Raw genomic sequence first — 19,347 nt, 5'->3', positions numbered from 1 at the left:
TCCGAAATTCGGAGTCAGTCCAGGCGCTCCCTGTACGCCGGCATACGAATGCTCTTCACGGTCTTCTTGGTCGCAATCCACCTACACGCACGCGGAGAATCCTCGTCGTACTCTTGATCAGCAGTGGAGTCCGCGACTGACGGAAAGTGCTCATAAATCCAGCACTACAGATGTAGCATCAAAATTATAAACATTAATAATGAAAGTGTAACAAAATTTAAAGTTGAATATTGTTGAGGCTGAACGAATGAAAAACATATTTGTTACCTGCAGCAATGTGATGTAACCGCCAAGCTGTCAGCTGTGGCTCATAGATGCATCGTTCAGCTGGTCGTACATATGCACCAAAGCAGCCACTCCCCAGGCGTACCTCTCCGTCATACTGAGGTCACGAAGGGCCTCCAAGTAGACAACATGGACATTGGTTGCACTCTTGTTAGCAAACAAAGTGCAACCCAGAAGATGAAGAAGATATGTGCGAGCTGCAGCTGTCCAATGACCTTCCTGGCATCGGCGCTCATATATATCACGTACCCATTGCAGGCGTACGTACGGTCCACGACATTGGGCTGTCTCAGCCCTAGCAGACTCTGCAGAGACCATCAATAAGTCCACCAGCATTTGAACCGCATCGTCCACGTGCAAGGGCTCAAAAGCGTGTAAGTCGCCAATCACGGGAAGATGAAGAAGCGAGGAAACGTCGTTCAGCGTGATGGTGAGCTCTCCCACCGGGAGATGGAAACTAGACGTCTCCTGGTGCCACCGCTCGACAAACGCGGACAAAAGTCCCCGATCGCCGGTGTCTACCGAACACGCGATCAGAGGACTTAGTCCTGTACCAGCAACAAGTCCCTTAATGGCAGGGACAGGCCTGCCTAAACTGTGGACCTTCCTCCCATGAGATGATAGCTTCAATTCAGGACGCTCATGAATTGAAGTATAAAGGAACGCAAAATTCGTTAAAATCATCATTTAAAGGAAAATTAATTTCAATCATAAAGTATAATTTACAAGTAACTAAAAATAAATAGTATAAATACCTCTCCCGTCCATATGCTGTAAGCAACGTGATCCGCATACTGGATCAACACGGATGGGTCGCTCGGACCACCCGGAAATCCCTCATCCTCATCCTCAGCAGCCTCTGCACCTGTGTCCGCAGGAATGTCTGCCACAATGTCCTCTACAACAGCTGGTGCCTCCATCGGGTCATCCTGAACATTTGTTTCATCGTGCGCCGCAGTCACAGCGACTCGCTGCCTCCGTGCGGATGCAGTAGGCTGTTGACGCTGTGGAACATCATCGGAATCATCATGATCTCCTCTGCCCACACCTCTGCCAGTGACCTGACCTAAGGCACGACCTAATCCTCTGGTCCTTACCATGATCTGCAAATGAGTACCACAAAATCCATCACTCATTTCATTTTCTCAAATTTCATGCGTCTAACGCATATAGACATTATGTTTTTTCAGGCACTACTTGGTAGAAAAAGGATATTCGAACTTTGAAATTAAGATATATGCATTGCTTATAAGTGACACTGATTTGGGACAGCAAAGCACCATCACCCAATGCTTGTTCAAGCATTTGGTTGACTCAATTCAATTACTCTAATGGCCACTTGTTGTTTTATCATATGTTTTACTTATTAGAGAGAAATTTGCTGAGCTTTATGAATCTGAGAAACAATGGTCAACAGCATCTCAAATGCTTAGTGGTATTGACCTTGATTCAGGAAGGTGTTGTTTTGTGGTCAACAACATCTCAAATGTGTGTGGATAAACAAACTAAGCATAAACAATGGTCAACAGCATCTCAAATGCTTAGTGGTATTGACCTTGATTCAGGAAGGTGTTGTTTTGTGGTCAACAACATCTTAAATGTGTGTGGATAAACAAACTAAGCATAAACAATGGTCAACAACATCTCAAATGCTTAGTGGTCAACAACATCTCGAATACTTAATGCTAAGATAGTGTTTGATGTGTGTGGATAAACGAAATAGAATCAAAATATACCATTTCTCAACACAATATTGTGTTTTGTTCTATTTTTATAATTCACCAAAGCTAGAATAGAACCCATTGGTTATGTTCCATTTTGTAACTTTTGTTCTAATATGTTTACCAAATGCTACCTAAGAGTCTAACACTTACCAAAAATATATGATTGGATTCCTAGGAATCAGCATTTAGGACTGTGGAAGGTGTTGGTGGGGGTGGCATCTTTGTGCCCGTGCTTACTCTAGTTGTGATTTTTATCTTTGTAATAATGAGACTAGTTTTACTAGCAATATTTGGTTTGGAATATTTGGATAATTTCATACAAGCACTAGGTATCTCTTGGAATTTTTTAAATGAAGTAATTCATGCTAATCATTCAATGCTAATAAGCTGATGGATGATGCACTGTTTTTGCATTAGCTGTGGGGCATTAATTTAGGAGGGCTCACAAGCCAAAGGGTATTGTTGATGTATTCTTTTTTGTAGGGTGGATCACATCAGTCCGAAAGTAGCATCACATGTGGATCCACTAGGATTTTTATAACACCTTGTAATTATAGTACCTCTGGTACTCTTTTATTAATATATATCCTATTTTGCTGATAAAAAAATGCTAATCAATATATACTATTTGGATAATTCCCTAAAAGAGGATATATCTATATATATAGAAAAGTTTATCTAAATAGACCCATAAATGTAACCACTGATGTGTGTTTTATTCTATTCATCATATACTTTATATAACAAGCCTAACTAATATGTATGTATACGAAAAAGGGATATTAGGTGCTAACCGGGACAAGATTTTTTCTAATGTGTCCAAGAAACAACCAAAAAAAGCTAATTAAAGGGGGAGCATTGTCAGTAATTACAATGTTCAAGTTCAACAATATTGAAACAACCAAAAACAAAATAAGGCAAGCAAACCTAATTAAAGGGGGAGCATTGATTTGTAGGCAATGATTGTACTGTCTAAATTAAAATACCCTAATTTCAAAAAAAGCTCACAATGTATCAAATATTTGGCATTTTTTCAATTAAAATGAAACTGTGACTTTTACGGATCAAGTGATCCGTAAACAGCCCAACAACTTCCCGATAGCGGTTTTCGCCATCGTCGGCAACAATGGTGGAAAAAGCAAAACGCGAAGAAGAAACGTACCTCGAAGAAGAAGCAAAAACGCGAAGAAGAAGCAGACCCATAGTCCTAATCACGACAACAATGCGAAGAAGAAACGCGAAGAACAATGAAGAAGTAGAAACGCGAAGAACAATGAAGAAGATGGAATCGCGGCACAGAAGAAGAAGACTGAAGAAGCAAACAAATGAAGAAGCAGCAGACTCCGCGGAAGAAGAAGCTGAATCGTGGCACGGGAGAGAGAGAGGCAAGAGAGTTGTTTTTTTTAAAAAAAAATACTCAAGGGCTTAAAGGACTTTTCCCAATAATTACTGGGTGCACCTAGTAGGGTCAAATATTAATTAAGATAAAAGATATAGAATATCTATATATATAGATAATTTATTAATAATTATAACTTTCTTTTTTCTTAAAAATTAAAAAAGTAAATAAAAAGATTTCCAATTAGCTGTTTTTGCATTAATTGTTATTTTATTTATTTTATTGATTAGTGTACCTGTTGTATTTGCTTCTCCTGAAGGTTGGTGGAATAACAAAAATATTATATTTTCCGGCACATCATTATGAATTGGATTAGTGTTTCTTAAATTAATCATTTGATCTCATTTATTTGAAATTGAAACTATAGGCAGAAAGTAATCTAACCTTATTTGAAATACATCTCTTCTTTTTAATGGCTTCTCTGCTTTTTTTTATTATATATAATTACTGTCAAATTAAAATATTAATAATAGAATAACTACAAAAATAAATATCAAACTTCTTACTTGAATTTTAGTGGTATCCTTACGTGAATTAGTTAATTATATTGTCATAGTTTTATATTAGATTTTTTTATATGTTTTCGATATAATCTTATAAATTGTGCCACGATCACATGATTCACAAATTTAAAATTCCCTTATGTTAAGTATAAACTCACAATATTAGCATTGTTTAATCACACGTTAGTGATGTGATTTTTCACATTAGCATAGATCATGATTGCATTTTCACATTAACGCGTGTATTTCTCTCTTTTAACCTCTTTTTCATGTCAAGGGCACTGCTTTTTGTAGCATCTGCTGGATCCACATCTAGGGGTAACAAACATGTTATCAAACATATTGTAATAAAAATCATTTATTGTAATTTGCGTGTCCTTAGGTGCAAAAACTACTATAATCGGTATAATTTATTCTAGCAATGCATTTTTTAAAAGCAACACACTTATTGTTTGGATGAATTTTATAAAATTGATTTTGAATGAAACTGGACTAATATTTAGTTTTAAAGTGAAGTAATTTATGTTTTGATGTTTTTAATTTAACACAAACTACCTGAAATTGTTTCAATTTTTTTATGGAAAAAAATTGTTTCAACTTAACCAATATTGAATCTAGAATTAACTCCTAATATTAACTACAAAAATTGTTCCAGCTTTTAGTAGATTGGTGCAATAAAAGAAATTCTGTGGGACCACGCTAGCACATTTTGCAAGAGACCTGATAATGTCTGATAACCGTGACCTCACTTAGAGTAGTTATCAAATTCTGATCCAATTGCCTAGTGGGAAATGACCAAAAAAAGAAAAAAGGGAAGGAACATAGGAATGAGAGGCAAGAAATATATCTGCATTCAGGTCATGTGGATGTATTCATCCATTAGATTTATATTCTTGTGTCTGTTTCAACTAGTAGCCAATTTCTTCACATCTAAGAAAAAAATTTGTATATTGAGAATAATAGAAGAAGGTACAATGGAGAACACTCATTTTCTTTTGACGAAACAAATATTATGGTTGCTTACGGTAGAATCATCGAGGGAACAAGCCCTAATATTGGAATCCTAACTCATGCTTCACCATTTACTAGAAAGCAGTAATAATCTACAATCACAGCTCCAAAAAGTCATTCTGGAAGAAGCACAAAAAGTGTAAAACTATAATAATCCTCCCTTCCATATAACTGCATTAGTTCAGCCTGGAAAACTTGAGCATGTCAAAAGAGCAAGACTCCATTCCTTCCTTCCACAACTTCATTGTTGGCAGTGGACCAGCTTGGAGAATTTGAGCAGAATATAAGTCCAAGAACAATGACAAAGAATTTGGCAGTGGCATCCCTTAGGCATAAAATGGCGCAACAATGATTACATCGGACTCACATCTATCCAGCTTTTGTGGAGTTGAAAAGCTGGAGTTATCCAGCTTCCGCAGCTGCATTGTATGCCTGACCAATTGAAGTATCCCAAACGGGCATCACAATGAGCACAGGACAGCTTTCCCTCCATTGCACCTTCCTCAACTGAGTTACAAGAGATATCAGTTAAAAACTGTCACTTCTATGCATATTTATTTGTATAGTAACTGTATACCACAGTATATCACCAAACAACCTTACATGCATGTGTGTGTGTGTAACCATTCTACTCAAATGTACTCCCTACATTCTAGCTCGTTTAATAGAAGTATTTTAGTCGAAGAGGATCATTTTGTCATAATAATTGATGCAATTGATTTTTTGTATATAAAATGTGTGCATTACTTTAAACAACAGACAATCTGAAATGTAGGGAGCAGTCAAGAAAAAACAATTCAGTAAATGTTCCAAAAGAGGCAAGAAAAAAGTGGTAACACATTTCAAAATATCATAGAAGACCATTCTTGATCTCTTGTACAAAATTATGGGAACATTCTGCACAAAAAGTGCAGCATGAATTCACAGCTCGTTGGAAAATTAGAGACATTGTAGTTGAATGTTTCTTACCAGCTTTCATCCACCGTAGAGGCTCAATAAATACAGATGAACACTCAAATTCATCAGATTTGTTGAAAGGGTTGCCACCTCTCCGTTTGTGGAACTCAAAGGCTCTCTCACCCTCACCAGGAACATGGTCTATGACATGTTCTTGCAATGCAACAAGTCGTCGGCACTTCTTACAGCGATATGCAGGACTATGATTATTTCCAACTTTAGTAGTTTCTTCTGCCTCTGAAGAAATTTCAACAGGCATGCCAGGATCTGCACCAAGTTTGGAACTGTCTATCCTCAACCCTGAGAAATGATTTTCATCTGAAAAAAGAGACACGTGTTTCCTCAGATGCCATAAATTATCTCATTTTCAATGCTCATAATAAACAAAAAGATTGACACAAGCACAAAATAAGCATAATACCAGAACAGCAGCTAGCAGGAAAAAGTTAAGTTGAAAATGGGATACAACTACCTAGGTAAAAAAAATACAAAGAGATAAAGAAAGAATGAGAATAAGCACTTAATTTTCTTGGTCAAAGTTGTTTCTGTATAGAATTTGGGAGAGGGGAAGCAACTCTTAACATCTAACCCATGATTCCTATTTTCAAAAAATTTATAATGGGCATGGTCCGCAGAATGCATGGTGCCTCTTGATTTATTTATAAAAAGAGAGAACATGGTAAAGTGATCGATGGGTACTAAATTAATTACATATGGTGGTGAGAAATGATAACCAAAACTTTTCACCTCTTCAAAGTGATTAATAATTTAATACTGCCAAATAGTAACCAACTGATATTGGCTAACAAAACTAACAAAATAGCATTTGCCGATCAAAAAGAAAAAAGAATGGAAATTGCTTTACAGACAAAAGTCTAAGTTGGAAAAATAACATAAAGCCACTAAGCCACCCGTGGCCCGAGAAAACGAAATGATTGGTTAAATATTGCCTCTGGTAGCAATCACTCACAACACAAGTATGCCATGTAAATAAACAAGATATTTGACCTTGTCTTCAATATTCCACATAAGCTCCAAAAAGAGACATAAAGTTAACGTAGCAAAATAAAGATAACAATGTGAGTTGTACTTGTATCATTCCAGTGGCAGTGATGACATGCGACAAAGAAGTAAGAGGGGTATCATACACCCCAAAATAATAGAGGGTGTAGCTTAGACCCACCTTTTTTTTGTTTTCACATTGGTAGTGTTATAACAAAACATTACTATCTCTCTATTATGTGCCATAGCACCATTAAACTAAGAAGAATGATAAGATGTACCACAAGTCCTCTACGATATATAAGCCAGTGGGATGAAGCCATACATAGTATTTTTAGACGAAAGCGCTTGTATATAGGGCTGGAGTGATCAACCTTGAAACCCATCCCCTCAAACATTTTCAACTAGGATTGGAGAGAAAAAAAAGAGTCATAATTCTGATTGGTAATTAAAAAAGATATCTGCACCACTATACAAAGAGACCTTTCACAACACACCTGCTCAAGAAAACCATCATTGGGACAAACAAATTCACAGCTCTGCCTCAACGATTCAAGGGCATCTGCAGTACAGGAAAATACATACAAAAAACGGAAACATATAAGTTCCACACGCAGATAATTCAATTTACTTCACTTCTAAAAGTAAAACAAAAGCTACTCAGTCCATTTTGAAAAAATATACACATATCAACATTTAGCAACGGCACTGAACTAATGATGATGATGATGTAAATACGCTAAGCACTATTGAGACAATCTGGTAGTACAATCTCAGTTTGCTGAAGTAAAACCACCGTAGTAGTACTTAAAATAGCTTATACAGAAATTTTTCAAGAAATTTTTTCAACTTATTCTAATAAGGTTTAATTACTCATTTGGTTCTTATATCTATACAATTTTAAAGTTTTAACCTACACTTATACTCGTATTAGTCCCTACAAATATACACTTTTTAATCCATTTTAGTCCCGTCCAAAATTGTAGGTACTAAAAACGATTAAAAAGGGCATGTGTAGGGCCTAAATCGAGTTCAAAAGTATATGTGTAAGGGCTAAAAGAAGTTGTTTCTAGACATAAGAACTAAAAATAAACATTGTGCACCTAAAGGGTTCAAATGACTTTTAATTAACTACACAAGTATAGGGATGAAATGACATATGCTTGCTGAAGTTGATAAGTTAACTGAAAAACTAAAAACTTATACGCTTGCTGATATGGTCAAACTAGCTTATAGGCTAGTCAAAGAAACTTATAAGCTCCAACATTGCCTTACTAAACATGCTCCAAAAAAAAATTGTTCGGAAAAGATATCAATTGCGAAGATTCCAAGAAAAAATTATTACTTTTTATGATTACACCAAGGAGTACTCCGGGTTAGGAATATAATAATTGGATTTCGAAATCAAATATCACCTCATCTATAAAAATGGAAATATTTTTAAAAAACTTATTTTTCAAAAATATGTCAGAAGGTACACAAAATAAATAAGAAATGTGCAAAAAAATCAAACTGTTTAAAAAAAAAAAAGAAGAAGAAAGAACAAATCCACTTTACAAAAGCCGTTCGGTTAACCGACCCGCTTTTATAGAGTGGATTGAAAATGGATCTGTTTGGATTTTTAAGAAAATCAATTTTTGCACAACCCTAGCTCGAAGCTTATCACAATAAGCCTTTTTTCAAGTTTATTTAACTCAGGTTCAAGGTAAAGCTTATAAACAAGTTTTTTTATGGAACAAGTGTTTATCCAAATGCAGTCTCAGAACACTCTAAAAACAGTAACGGTTTCATTTTCAGTATTCACACCTTCTACAGATAGACGTTCGGTTCTCATCAAATACGCCGTAATAATCGCCGCGCTGCAACAAACACACGCAAAACCCTCAACACTCGGAAGAAAAAAACAACAATAGCAACAAAATATTAAAATATCAAACGCAATTTCAAATAGAACCTTCTGGAAACTCCGGCGAAACAGTGAACGAGAACGGAACCTTCCTTCCGACCGCGATCAATGAAATCGATGCAGACTTCCAAGTAATCGAGCAAGTCATCTTTCTCGGTGTCTCTGAGAGGCACGGCCATGCGCACGAGCTTGAGGTCGCGGCCGGCGTACTCGAGCGAGTAGAGGAGCTTCTCCGGCGGGAGAGCCGATTTGGCGGCGGCGTCCGCCACGTGGACTTTGGTGATCTCCATGGCGGGGATGGAGAGAGTGGTTTTCCATTCGGAGAAGAAGGAGATGGAGGCGGAGCTGAGGACGGAGAGGATGTGCGTCACGCTCTGAGCGGCGCCGTTTTCGAGAATCTCCGCCGCGTCGCCGATGTTCCCGATCGAGAGGTTCTCTCGGACCGTGTAAGGCATCACAGGGAAGTTGAAAATGAAATTCAAATTTAAACTCGATTCGGTTTGGAAATTGGACTGTGTAAGTCTCTGATGAGAAACGAAAGAGAAGTCAGAAATTAGGGAACCGAAGAAAGACGAGAAAGGTTTCACTATATAAATAGTGACGGCGTGTCGGGACCCGCGTGCGTGTCCCTATTAATTTACGGGTTATTTTAGTCAATTACTGCGTAGCCGTATCCATAATTTTTTGTCAATTTTCGCGTGATAAAGTAATCAATTTTATGAGAAAAATTAATTAAAATCAATTATATTTAAGTTATTATGAAAAAATAATATAAATTATTAAAAAATTTAATGTGAGTAGCTAAAGTTATTTTTTAAAAAGATTAATTGAAATAATTATTTTTTTAGGAATTTATAAGTTTCTTTGACTAGAGGTATAGGAATTTATTTTTCATAAGATATTTTCAAGTAGACTATATTTAAGCTTTATTTATTAAAAAAATTTGGTACATGAAATTATTTTTAATAAATTATTTGAAATAGGTTATGAAAATAAGTTAATTGAAATAACTTATGAAAAATAGCTTAAATTATAAACTACTAGTTTTCTTCTTAATTTTGTTTCTATTTTATTTTAACCTTTTATTTAATTTAAAAATTCTCTTTTTTTTATGGAAAAAAACTCTTATATCTAATTTTTGCACCACACACATCATAATTAATTAGTCAATTTTCATTTCCTTAAGGTTAGAAAAAATTTCAATCATATCAACTTTATAAATTTTTGCCTAAATTATTTTTATAATTTTTTAATTATATTATCTAATTTAATTCCTTACATAATTTTTATTTTATTAATTCAATTCATAAAAACAAAATTATATCTTATTTTTTAAGATAATATGTTATTAAATAAAATTTAAATATTAAAATATTAAATATATATTTTTATATCATTTAACATTTATTAGTCAATTTATAAATTAATCTTATTAAATATTTTCAATTAAATCAACTAATTTATGTATTAGTATTATTAAGCATACCTTAAGATGTAATGTGAAGGGAAGTCTGTGGTAGGATTTTGTGCTTATTGTAATTTGGTCATTCTGCACTTTGGTTTCTCTCATGTACTTCTTGTACCTGTGTTGAATCCTATTAATTTTTGTTTGTTAAAAAATATTATAAATTATTTATAACTATTAATAAAAAAAATATTTCTTTTGATGTACATATTTTATTAAATAATTTTACTTTTAAACCACTTCTTAAATTTTAAATTTTTCTTCAAACTTACATTAACTTCCGTTATTTTTATATTATTAGTTTTTATATTTTATTAGTTGTATTTAACTTCTATTTTTTTTAGACACGGATTCTCCTAATATGGATAATGGAAATACAAATTTAGTCTTATTATCAGAATAATTTTTTATTTCAATTCAAAAATAACATCAAAACTAGTTAAAATATTACACCTTAGTTTTATCCTTCAATTTATTGTGTTTGAAAATTATACTCATCCATAAATATCTAGTCGTATTGAAAAATCTCATATAGTGGGGAAGGGAGGATTGGTAATAGCGCAATCTTCTGTGTACCTTGGTGTGTGGGCCTGTTATCTCCGCTCTGTACTAATAATAACTTGAAAGCAATGATTCATAAATTCATGATCACTGCAAAGTGTGATTAATAATTAAATAGGGAGGATTTATGAATAGTGATAATTAAATATCGTTATTAAAGTAAAAATTAATTATTTTAAATAAATTAACTTATTGGCGATTCATAATCACCGCAAAGTGTGATTCATAATGTAAACACTAACATTGACCCTTCACCAAAAAGAAAAAACACTTTCATTGACTCAAATTTAAAGAAAGAATTAAAATGAATCTTAAAAGATGAAAAACTAGAACGAATGAGGAGGCACAAAAGAATGAATAAGATAAAGCACAAAAGAAAACTATGCATTGGATTGTGAAAGTTAGACACTACTTATTTTTACCTAAAATGGTAGAATGAGGAGTCATTATCAATATTCAATACTACTAAGCAAGACATCACTGAAATACTAGAACGGATAACAGACAACCTTAAGAATCATTACACAAACATGAATCGCAAGCAGATTTATCCAATTATAGCTACTTGATTAGCTATTAGGCGTCAAAAGTTCCTTTTAGCTCAAAGAAATCATTAAGTAATACAAGACTATCACATGTTCATAATTTTAACCAATCTCTAAGTGACACATTTAATTTTTTTTTTCAATTTATGAAAATAAATCAATAACTATTAGCTATGTGTTAAATAGAAATACAATGATATCAAACTACCTAATAATTTCTCTTGGTTTGCAAATGATTTTCCATCCTACCTAACATATATGGTCCTGGAGTTGGATTTGGATTTGTTCATTTTAATAGTAGTAGAACAATCCATATAGGATCGTCATGTTTATGGAAATATCAAGCACCAACAAAGGTTTTAGTCTTTCACTATTATAAAAAAAGTTTTTGGTGTTAGTTTCTGAACACATTTCATAACAATTTTCAAATCATTTTTTAAGTCGTTGTCGTGAAAAATGTTTACTTTTCATGATAGTTTTCCAACCATCTTCGTATGTTGCTTTCTAAGATGATTTTTAGTAATAAACCGTCTTAGAATGCACATTTTTGTGATTGCTATATCGAGGACGTGAATCATCTATTTGTCACATGCAATGTCTCATATCAACTTTGGTGCAAAGTCTATAAATGATTAGGACTGTCAATTGTGATGCAGACAAATATATTAAAGCATTTTGAGGAGCATTGGGTATGTTGAGGGGCAAGAAGAAGCGGAAACTATGGTATGCTTTTTGGCATTGCATGGCCTAGTGCATTTGGACAACACATAATAGAGATCTAATTCATACTGACACTAAAAAAAAGCGTATTCCCGATGACAGAAATTCGCCAGAAACCTCAAAAATTCATCGGTAATTCAAAAATTTTGACGAATTTCCGAAAGACAAAAATTCGTCGGAAAAATGATCATAAGAAATTTTAACCAATGGATTTTTGGTGTTTGTTAAAAATTTCCAATGGAAATATCCGTCGGAAATGTTCCATCGAAAATTTCTAACGGATGCATCCATCGGAAATACTATTTTATAAAAAATTGTTTATTTCATTTGTTCTTCATTTTTATCATTTATCATCAATAATTTAACAATTATTTTTTGTATTTATATTTTTTAGCGTCAAAATTTGAATTAACACATATATATAATTAACGAAATACTCAAATTTATAAATCCAAAACAAAGAATAAAATACATAAAAAATCTTATCATACCTATATTTTGCTCTATTTTTTCTATCATTCATGTCTCATATCACAATAAATGTCTATGAAACATTATCCATATAAACATGGCCGTTAAAGTAGTAAGGGATATTGAAAGCAAGTTACACCTATGCATAAAAAAAACTACATCAAAAGGAGTACTAGTATTTAAGATTAAACAAGGGTTTTGAAGGTGCTAGGATAATGATCAATTAATCCAAACTCTTGGATATAATACTTTGATTTAGATTCCTTTACTATTACTTCTAAATATACTTTTCCATTGTTGTAAAACAAAATACTTTGCCTACATCAAGACACACCACAATTTTTTTATGTAGACAAAAAGGGCAAAAGGCAAAAATAAACAAAATTACATAGATGAAATAATTCTTGGCATAATAGTAATATAAGCAAACTTTCTATTCTTTCAAGTTCATACTTTTTAACTCTAATGAACTTATGATTATAATCTATCAAATTTACCTTGTATACTTCATTTTTAAAAATATTGGAGATAAAAAGACTTAACCCCAATATTTCAAAACTTCATACTACTTAAGATGATTATAATCTATCAAATTTACCTTGTATATTGGTCCAAAGCCTCTTTCACCTATCTTATTTGTTGGGTCAAAGTTATCAGTAGCAACTTTAATTTGTCTTAAACTAAAATAATATGTTTTCAGACCTAGAAGTTCTGCAACAAGGCAAATGTAGCTACTCAGAAATAAAATTTATAATTGAAAAGAAAAAGTTACAGAAAGAGAGAAATTAGAGAATTGTTTTTGAGAAACTAAGTGTGCATTTTCTGTTACCTTAAAATTACCACAATTTAGATCTTTTCAATAAATTTCATGTTGTTATATAATCTAATATTAATATTTATATAAAAAAGTCATGTCTATTAGTATATTACAAGATTCTAATAGATGTATATGCATCGTGCTTGACTGCAAACCAATCTGAACTTTGTTCCAACAATTGTTCCAGTAAAGAACCCATGTGCATAAACTTTAAAGTCTACAACAAAGTGAAAATGCTTACAAAACATTAAAGGACAAGGTATTTGAAAGAGATGACACCAATATTATGAAAACTACTTACTTGAGGTCACAGTGATAATAGATGTGAAATGTCTACATACACCTCTTATAGGAATGACATTAGTTCCTTCCCCTGCTCAGGATAAGTGGATTTCCAAGGTGTTGTCCATAACATTAACATTAAAGTCCTTAGTGATTTCCTTACCAACTCCACCAGCTTCTTTCACAATGTTAAAATCTTTCAAATATTTAAAATCCTAACAATGTACAGTAATGAAAATATCTACCTTTAGAACTCGTGTTATTGGAGAACCAGATACAAAATATGAGTAGAATTTTAGGAGGAACAAAAAAAAATGTAACAAATTCAAAAACAAAAAACAGGGAAAGAAAGAAAAACAAAAAAACAAAACTTGTTCTCATACATGTTACTTCAAATTTCAAAATTTCAAAAAACAATGTTGATTATTTGAGTCTAGACACTCTCTGTTAACTCATTGGCAAATATACCAAATTTTTTTACAAAGGTAAAAATAATAAATCGCATTAAGATTAAAGATGCATGAAATAGACTAAACGAATATCAATCTATTTCTAATAATGATTTTATTAAGATACCCTTTCTCAGTTCTTTAGAAAATAATCATTTTTCAATGCATTATCCCCTAAACACTATATGGATAATCAGACCATAATAAACAATTAAGCACAGAAAAGAGAAATAGAAACAAAATTGCATTAGATAGATAATAAGAAAGAGTTACATTACAAGAGTTGGTCTATCAAGCTCCCAACAATGGGATTTAGTCTCTCATTGAGAGGCTTTACACTTTAGGGGATGATGTGAATAGAAGAAGGGAAAGGATGGATAAAGAAAGAGAAGAGGATAATGGACATAGAGAAAGGGTTTCCCCTATTAAAAATACTTAGTCTTAGGATGCATTCATTAGAGAGCTCTGAGTCTCGGTCTCTCGATGTGTAGGTGTGTCTTTCTCCTTTTCCTACTATTTTTATAGGCCTACCTAAGGTAGCTTAATTTCCATGCGACCTCATGCTTAGCATGGACTTTTGCGCTAAGCGCGCCTATGGCCTTCTTCGCGCTAAGCATGAGCTAAGCTAAGCGAGGAAACACGCTGAGTCTGTCTTGTGCGTTAAGCGAGCTATCCCAATCTTTAATTTTTTCTTCACTTTTTTGCATTAATTTTCCTCAAAAGCACTTGAAATTTTCTTCTTTTGATTCCTGTTTATAAAAAATTACAAATATATTAATTTCTTCATTATTTCATTAAAAACAACAAATTATAATCATTTTTAGCCAAAATTGACTATCAAATTAACTCAAATTCTGCAATTATCACTCACACTAAGGTTTTCCTGAACAAGGTTGGCCCATCTTCAAACAAGATATTCTACAAGATATAAATTAGTTTCAACTGATGATTCAAAGCTGATATTATAGAACTAAAACTAGTCCACAACAAGGAACATACGAAGTGCTTGTTAAGGGAGAGAGGCTTGAAGCTAAGTTCATGTTCAATGATAATATCATGCTTGGTATTGGCATAGGTGAAATGCTTAAATAATTTGTAGACAAAAAGAAGCTTACACATCCAACATCTAACAATTATTTGCAGAAGTCTCTGTGAAATTGTTCAAAGATAAATCACTGAAAGAGATCATAAAGTAAGAATAAATTTCATAATTCAATGAGTGCTAACTAAAGACTAAGCATAAGAAAAAGTATAAGCTAAATTTCGACCTAAGTGCATCTAAAGTATGTAATTAAAGGGGTGGGAAAAATTCAAGAAAATATGCTTACATGTGTTGTTTTATGCTCAGTATCCAATCAAGAATTGGTCCACTTAGAGAATTGTTAGTTAGAAACCTGCATCCATCATGAATATTTCTCATTATAAAAAACAACCAACATTCTTGAGATCAAATTAATATGAACATCGACATCCTTTCAATTAATCTTCTTGCTGGCAAATGAAAATACACACTTACAAATAATTTAGTTTTCCCAAGTCTTGAAATGAATCAGGGATTGAACCTATTAGCATGTTGGAGCTCAGATCTCTAAAAGAGAAAATGGGAAATTACTATGATGAAGTAATGGCACATGCCACATCCAAATTCTAAAAACAAAATATAATGGAGGTAATTTCAAGTTTCCAATAATTTTTATTTTTTTTCTTGTTGTTGGCATTTTGAAACACAACATTATAGATAATAATTTGCACAAATGATGAATACTAAAATTTATATATGCATCTTGGTGGGTGCATTGTCATTATACTGGTATAACTAACCAACAAATCACAATCACCTTTAAGGACATGCTCCCAATGATTACACAAACAGTTGAAGAGTGTCCAAAAATATCTAACAATGATTAGTTGATTACCAAAGAGGCAAAGAAGTGTTAATCACAAAATTAATTGGATTCAAATTATTTCCTAAATCCTGATCTTTATAATGTAGAAATTCCATACTCATAAAATTAATCTAATGAAGAATAGAGGGAGAATAGGTGCTACCTAACAATATAGGTGTGAAATTAAAATAAACACAGACGGTAAAAATCACAAAAAAGGAAACGAAATGGTGATGGCGACCACAACAACAACTTCGCGGTGGCTTACGCGACGGTGGCAACGTGTGCGATGGCGGTAGCATGACCTTGACGACGAGCTGGTGACGGGGCCTTCATGATGGCGAGCTGGGTGTGTTGAAAAGTGAGTGAGGTGAGAGTGAACATAGAGTAAAAAAATATTTGAGTGGGTTAATTTAAATTTCTAACGGAATATGGATCCGTTGGAAATGCTTTCGGTAATTTCCGACAAACCCAAATCCATGGGTCAAAATCCTTTGGTAACAAAGGTTCTCCAACATAATATTTTTTTGTCATAAAATTCTATCAGAAACTAATACTTTTCCAATGAAAATGATTATGTGGGAAAAATTCAGTTGAAAATCATGATTTTTCTTGTAATGAGGTATAATTTTTGCAAATTGGTGCAATGAACCATTGAGGTGTTTAACTCTTTGATGGTTCATGAATCATGATACACAACAACATAAGTTTATTTTTTGAACAACTCTGATTATAAGAGAGAATGAATAGTTTCTAACACAAAGAAACTAAGAGAGTATATTTTTTGAGTGATTGATCTCTTACACTGGATCCTACTTATTTATTTGTGGAGGATCATCCTTTTGTATTTATTCTCACAAGGGATCACACTTTGTGACCCTGTAAATGAAGTTATACTTCGCAATATTTAAAAAAAAAAAAAAAACCTCATAATTTATTCCTAGTAAAAAATTCCCCACCAAACAAAGAAATAGTGTCAAGGGTTGGAACCTATACTCATAAGTCACAATGGTGGGAGTTTGTAATTTTTACCTTTGTGTGGTAGTTGGATCGGATGCATGGCATTGACTAATAATTTAAACCAAAGATCATGACACACAGATTTTGTAGCTATATATTCTATAATGCAACATATGTGGATAATTTTCAGTGGAAGATGGTCATTTTCGCTTCCTCCAACATATCACCAATATATAAGGAACATGATAGAGCCATTTGTTTCAAACTTTGAGGTAGCAATGCATGACCAAGGAACATGACCAACTTCTATGACAGTTCATATACGTGAGGAGACAAAATATTATGTCCTATCATTTATAAAAAAATTAAAAAATATTACATTATATATATATATATATATATATATATATATATATATATATATATATATATATATATACGGATCAAAAATATTTCTTTAGTGGGAGAAAAAATTTGTCTATAATATTTTCACAGATGAAAAATATTATTAACTTTTATAAAATACCCAATTTCATGATAGAAAATTAAAATATTTAAGTTTTTACAAATTTAAAAGAATAAAGTTGATACAATTAATATCAATTTATTTTTTCTTTTCTTTTTTTTAATTTTTTATATTCGTTTTATAAAAAAAAGTTATTTTATAGAGACGACATCTATTATTTTATGGAGAAAAACACTGATTACTTAAGATATTCAAGTAAATAAATTTAGTTAGGGGCTTATTGCCCCATAAATAGCAATGTAGATCCGTCTATATATATATATCCCATTGCATGACACCAGGGTGTCCACGTCAAGCTACCAAATTGCACGTATCTCTCTTGGCCAATAATGGTATAGGACACAAGAGTTGGAAGCAATGAAAAAGTCAAGATACTTGGTAATTGGTATGGTGTATATGAATGTGTGATTCGCGAAACCCTATTTATATATGATGAAGGGATAAACCTTATACGACATTCCCAAAACTGATGTTATTTCTTTAGTCATCAGGAGAGAAAGGATCCAAAATTCGTTGAACACATGCACGACCTTTCAGCTCCTTAGGAGGCTTGGGAATCCACCCTGGTGGTCACACCTTCCCTTATAAGGGTCCTCTACGTAAAATTCTAGCAAGTGTGCCAGTGTCCACACTCCACGAACCACAATTGCTGATCTTTTTTTAGGTTTAAACTTTAAATACATTAGTTTATTTTTGCATGCATTATATTGTTATTTAGTTATACATTACTCTTTTTTGGTACTATATTATTGGTATGGACTGAATCCAGTATTACCCCAACAAATTTATTGTACATGGTCATTTATAATTAAATAAAAGTTTAAAGTTTTTCACACTACTATACATCAGTAGGTTTTGATCAAATTCTAAATACAAGTGTACTAAATTAAAGTGTTAAAATTGCGGTGCATGAATACACGCACCGAACTGAACCGGAAGCACATGCAGTAGAATATTTAGTCACATATCATGTATAAAAGATGATATCACAAGCTTATATAAATTCAATAAGTATCTTCTATATTGCTCAATTACTTTTAAATATAAATAAAATGAAAATATTTAAGAATTAATCCAATTTAATTAATACAATATTATAGTACTTGTGATAAAAAAAATCTAAAAATTATAAGTATTTGAAACTTTTAACTTTGAAAAAATTAAAAGCTATTTTAATTTATATAATTGTTTTTTTGTACAGGAATTTATATAATTTTAGAGCTTAGACGTTTGTCATGCCAAAATCTTGAAATATTATTAAATATTAAGACTTAAATGAATTTTTTTATGAAAAAATAATGTATGTGTATTTTTTGGTGAATAAAAAATAATATATGTGTAATCATCTTAAAATAAATAAAGCGTCGATCTAGTAGATAAGTATAAAATTTACACATCTTATAGCGTCTTAATCGATATGAATAGTTTGCTTACCCTAAGCGTCTAACGAATATTCTATGACTATTCAAGAATATTAATAAATTATAAAAAAGAAGACAAATTGTATAAGAAATAATTGAAGACTAATTTTAATCCTATGAAAGAAATGTGATTAGTTAGACTTTACCTAAAACGCTACTACCATATAGGAAGAAAAAACCTTTTTCATGAGGTTATGAAAGCAACTTATCTTTGCATTTCAACATTAATTAAGCAACGTATTCTCTGAAGAAGAACAATCTTCATCTCCAATGGTTAGGGAATGTCTTGCGCTAATACCAGAACTTGGAATTTCAAGAAATTCACATACCTCGAACATTAATTCCTTCAAAACTTCGTTTCTTTGCTTTTTGCGCATAAAATACTATTTGTATTTTTCAGCTATCATCTAGTTTTATTCTACGTTTTCCAAATAGCATTGAATTTTACCTTCGGGGT

The 19,347-nt window shown here is 32.5% G+C and overlaps 2 protein-coding genes across 2 annotated transcripts; both read right to left on the bottom strand.

Annotated features, from left to right (window-relative positions):
* Positions 1–14: 14 nt before the first annotated feature.
* On the bottom strand, positions 15–3,212 carry LOC114405221 (protein MAIN-LIKE 1-like). The gene is made up of 4 exons (XM_028367847.1): positions 3,102–3,212; positions 1,041–1,388; positions 346–909; positions 15–164 (listed from the first exon to the last, which is right to left on the bottom strand). Exons 1-4 carry the CDS (start codon positions 3,210–3,212, stop codon positions 15–17), a joined length of 1,173 nt encoding a protein of 390 aa, XP_028223648.1.
* A 1,628-nt stretch (positions 3,213–4,840) lies between these two features.
* Positions 4,841–9,362, bottom strand: LOC114406624 (dual specificity protein phosphatase 12-like). The gene is made up of 6 exons (XM_028369382.1): positions 8,836–9,362; positions 8,688–8,740; positions 7,379–7,443; positions 7,207–7,285; positions 5,892–6,197; positions 4,841–5,429 (listed from the first exon to the last, which is right to left on the bottom strand). Exons 1-6 carry the CDS (start codon positions 9,240–9,242, stop codon positions 5,275–5,277), a joined length of 1,065 nt encoding a protein of 354 aa, XP_028225183.1. The 5' UTR covers positions 9,243–9,362; the 3' UTR covers positions 4,841–5,274.
* Between the last annotated feature and the right edge of the window lie 9,985 nt (positions 9,363–19,347).

This window comes from Glycine soja, chromosome 3 (assembly GCF_004193775.1).
Source record: "Glycine soja cultivar W05 chromosome 3, ASM419377v2, whole genome shotgun sequence".
NCBI classification, from domain to species: domain Eukaryota; kingdom Viridiplantae; phylum Streptophyta; class Magnoliopsida; order Fabales; family Fabaceae; genus Glycine; species Glycine soja.
The sequence above is the reverse complement of the archived record's forward strand: the minus strand, read 5'-3'. Positions and strand labels throughout refer to the sequence as shown.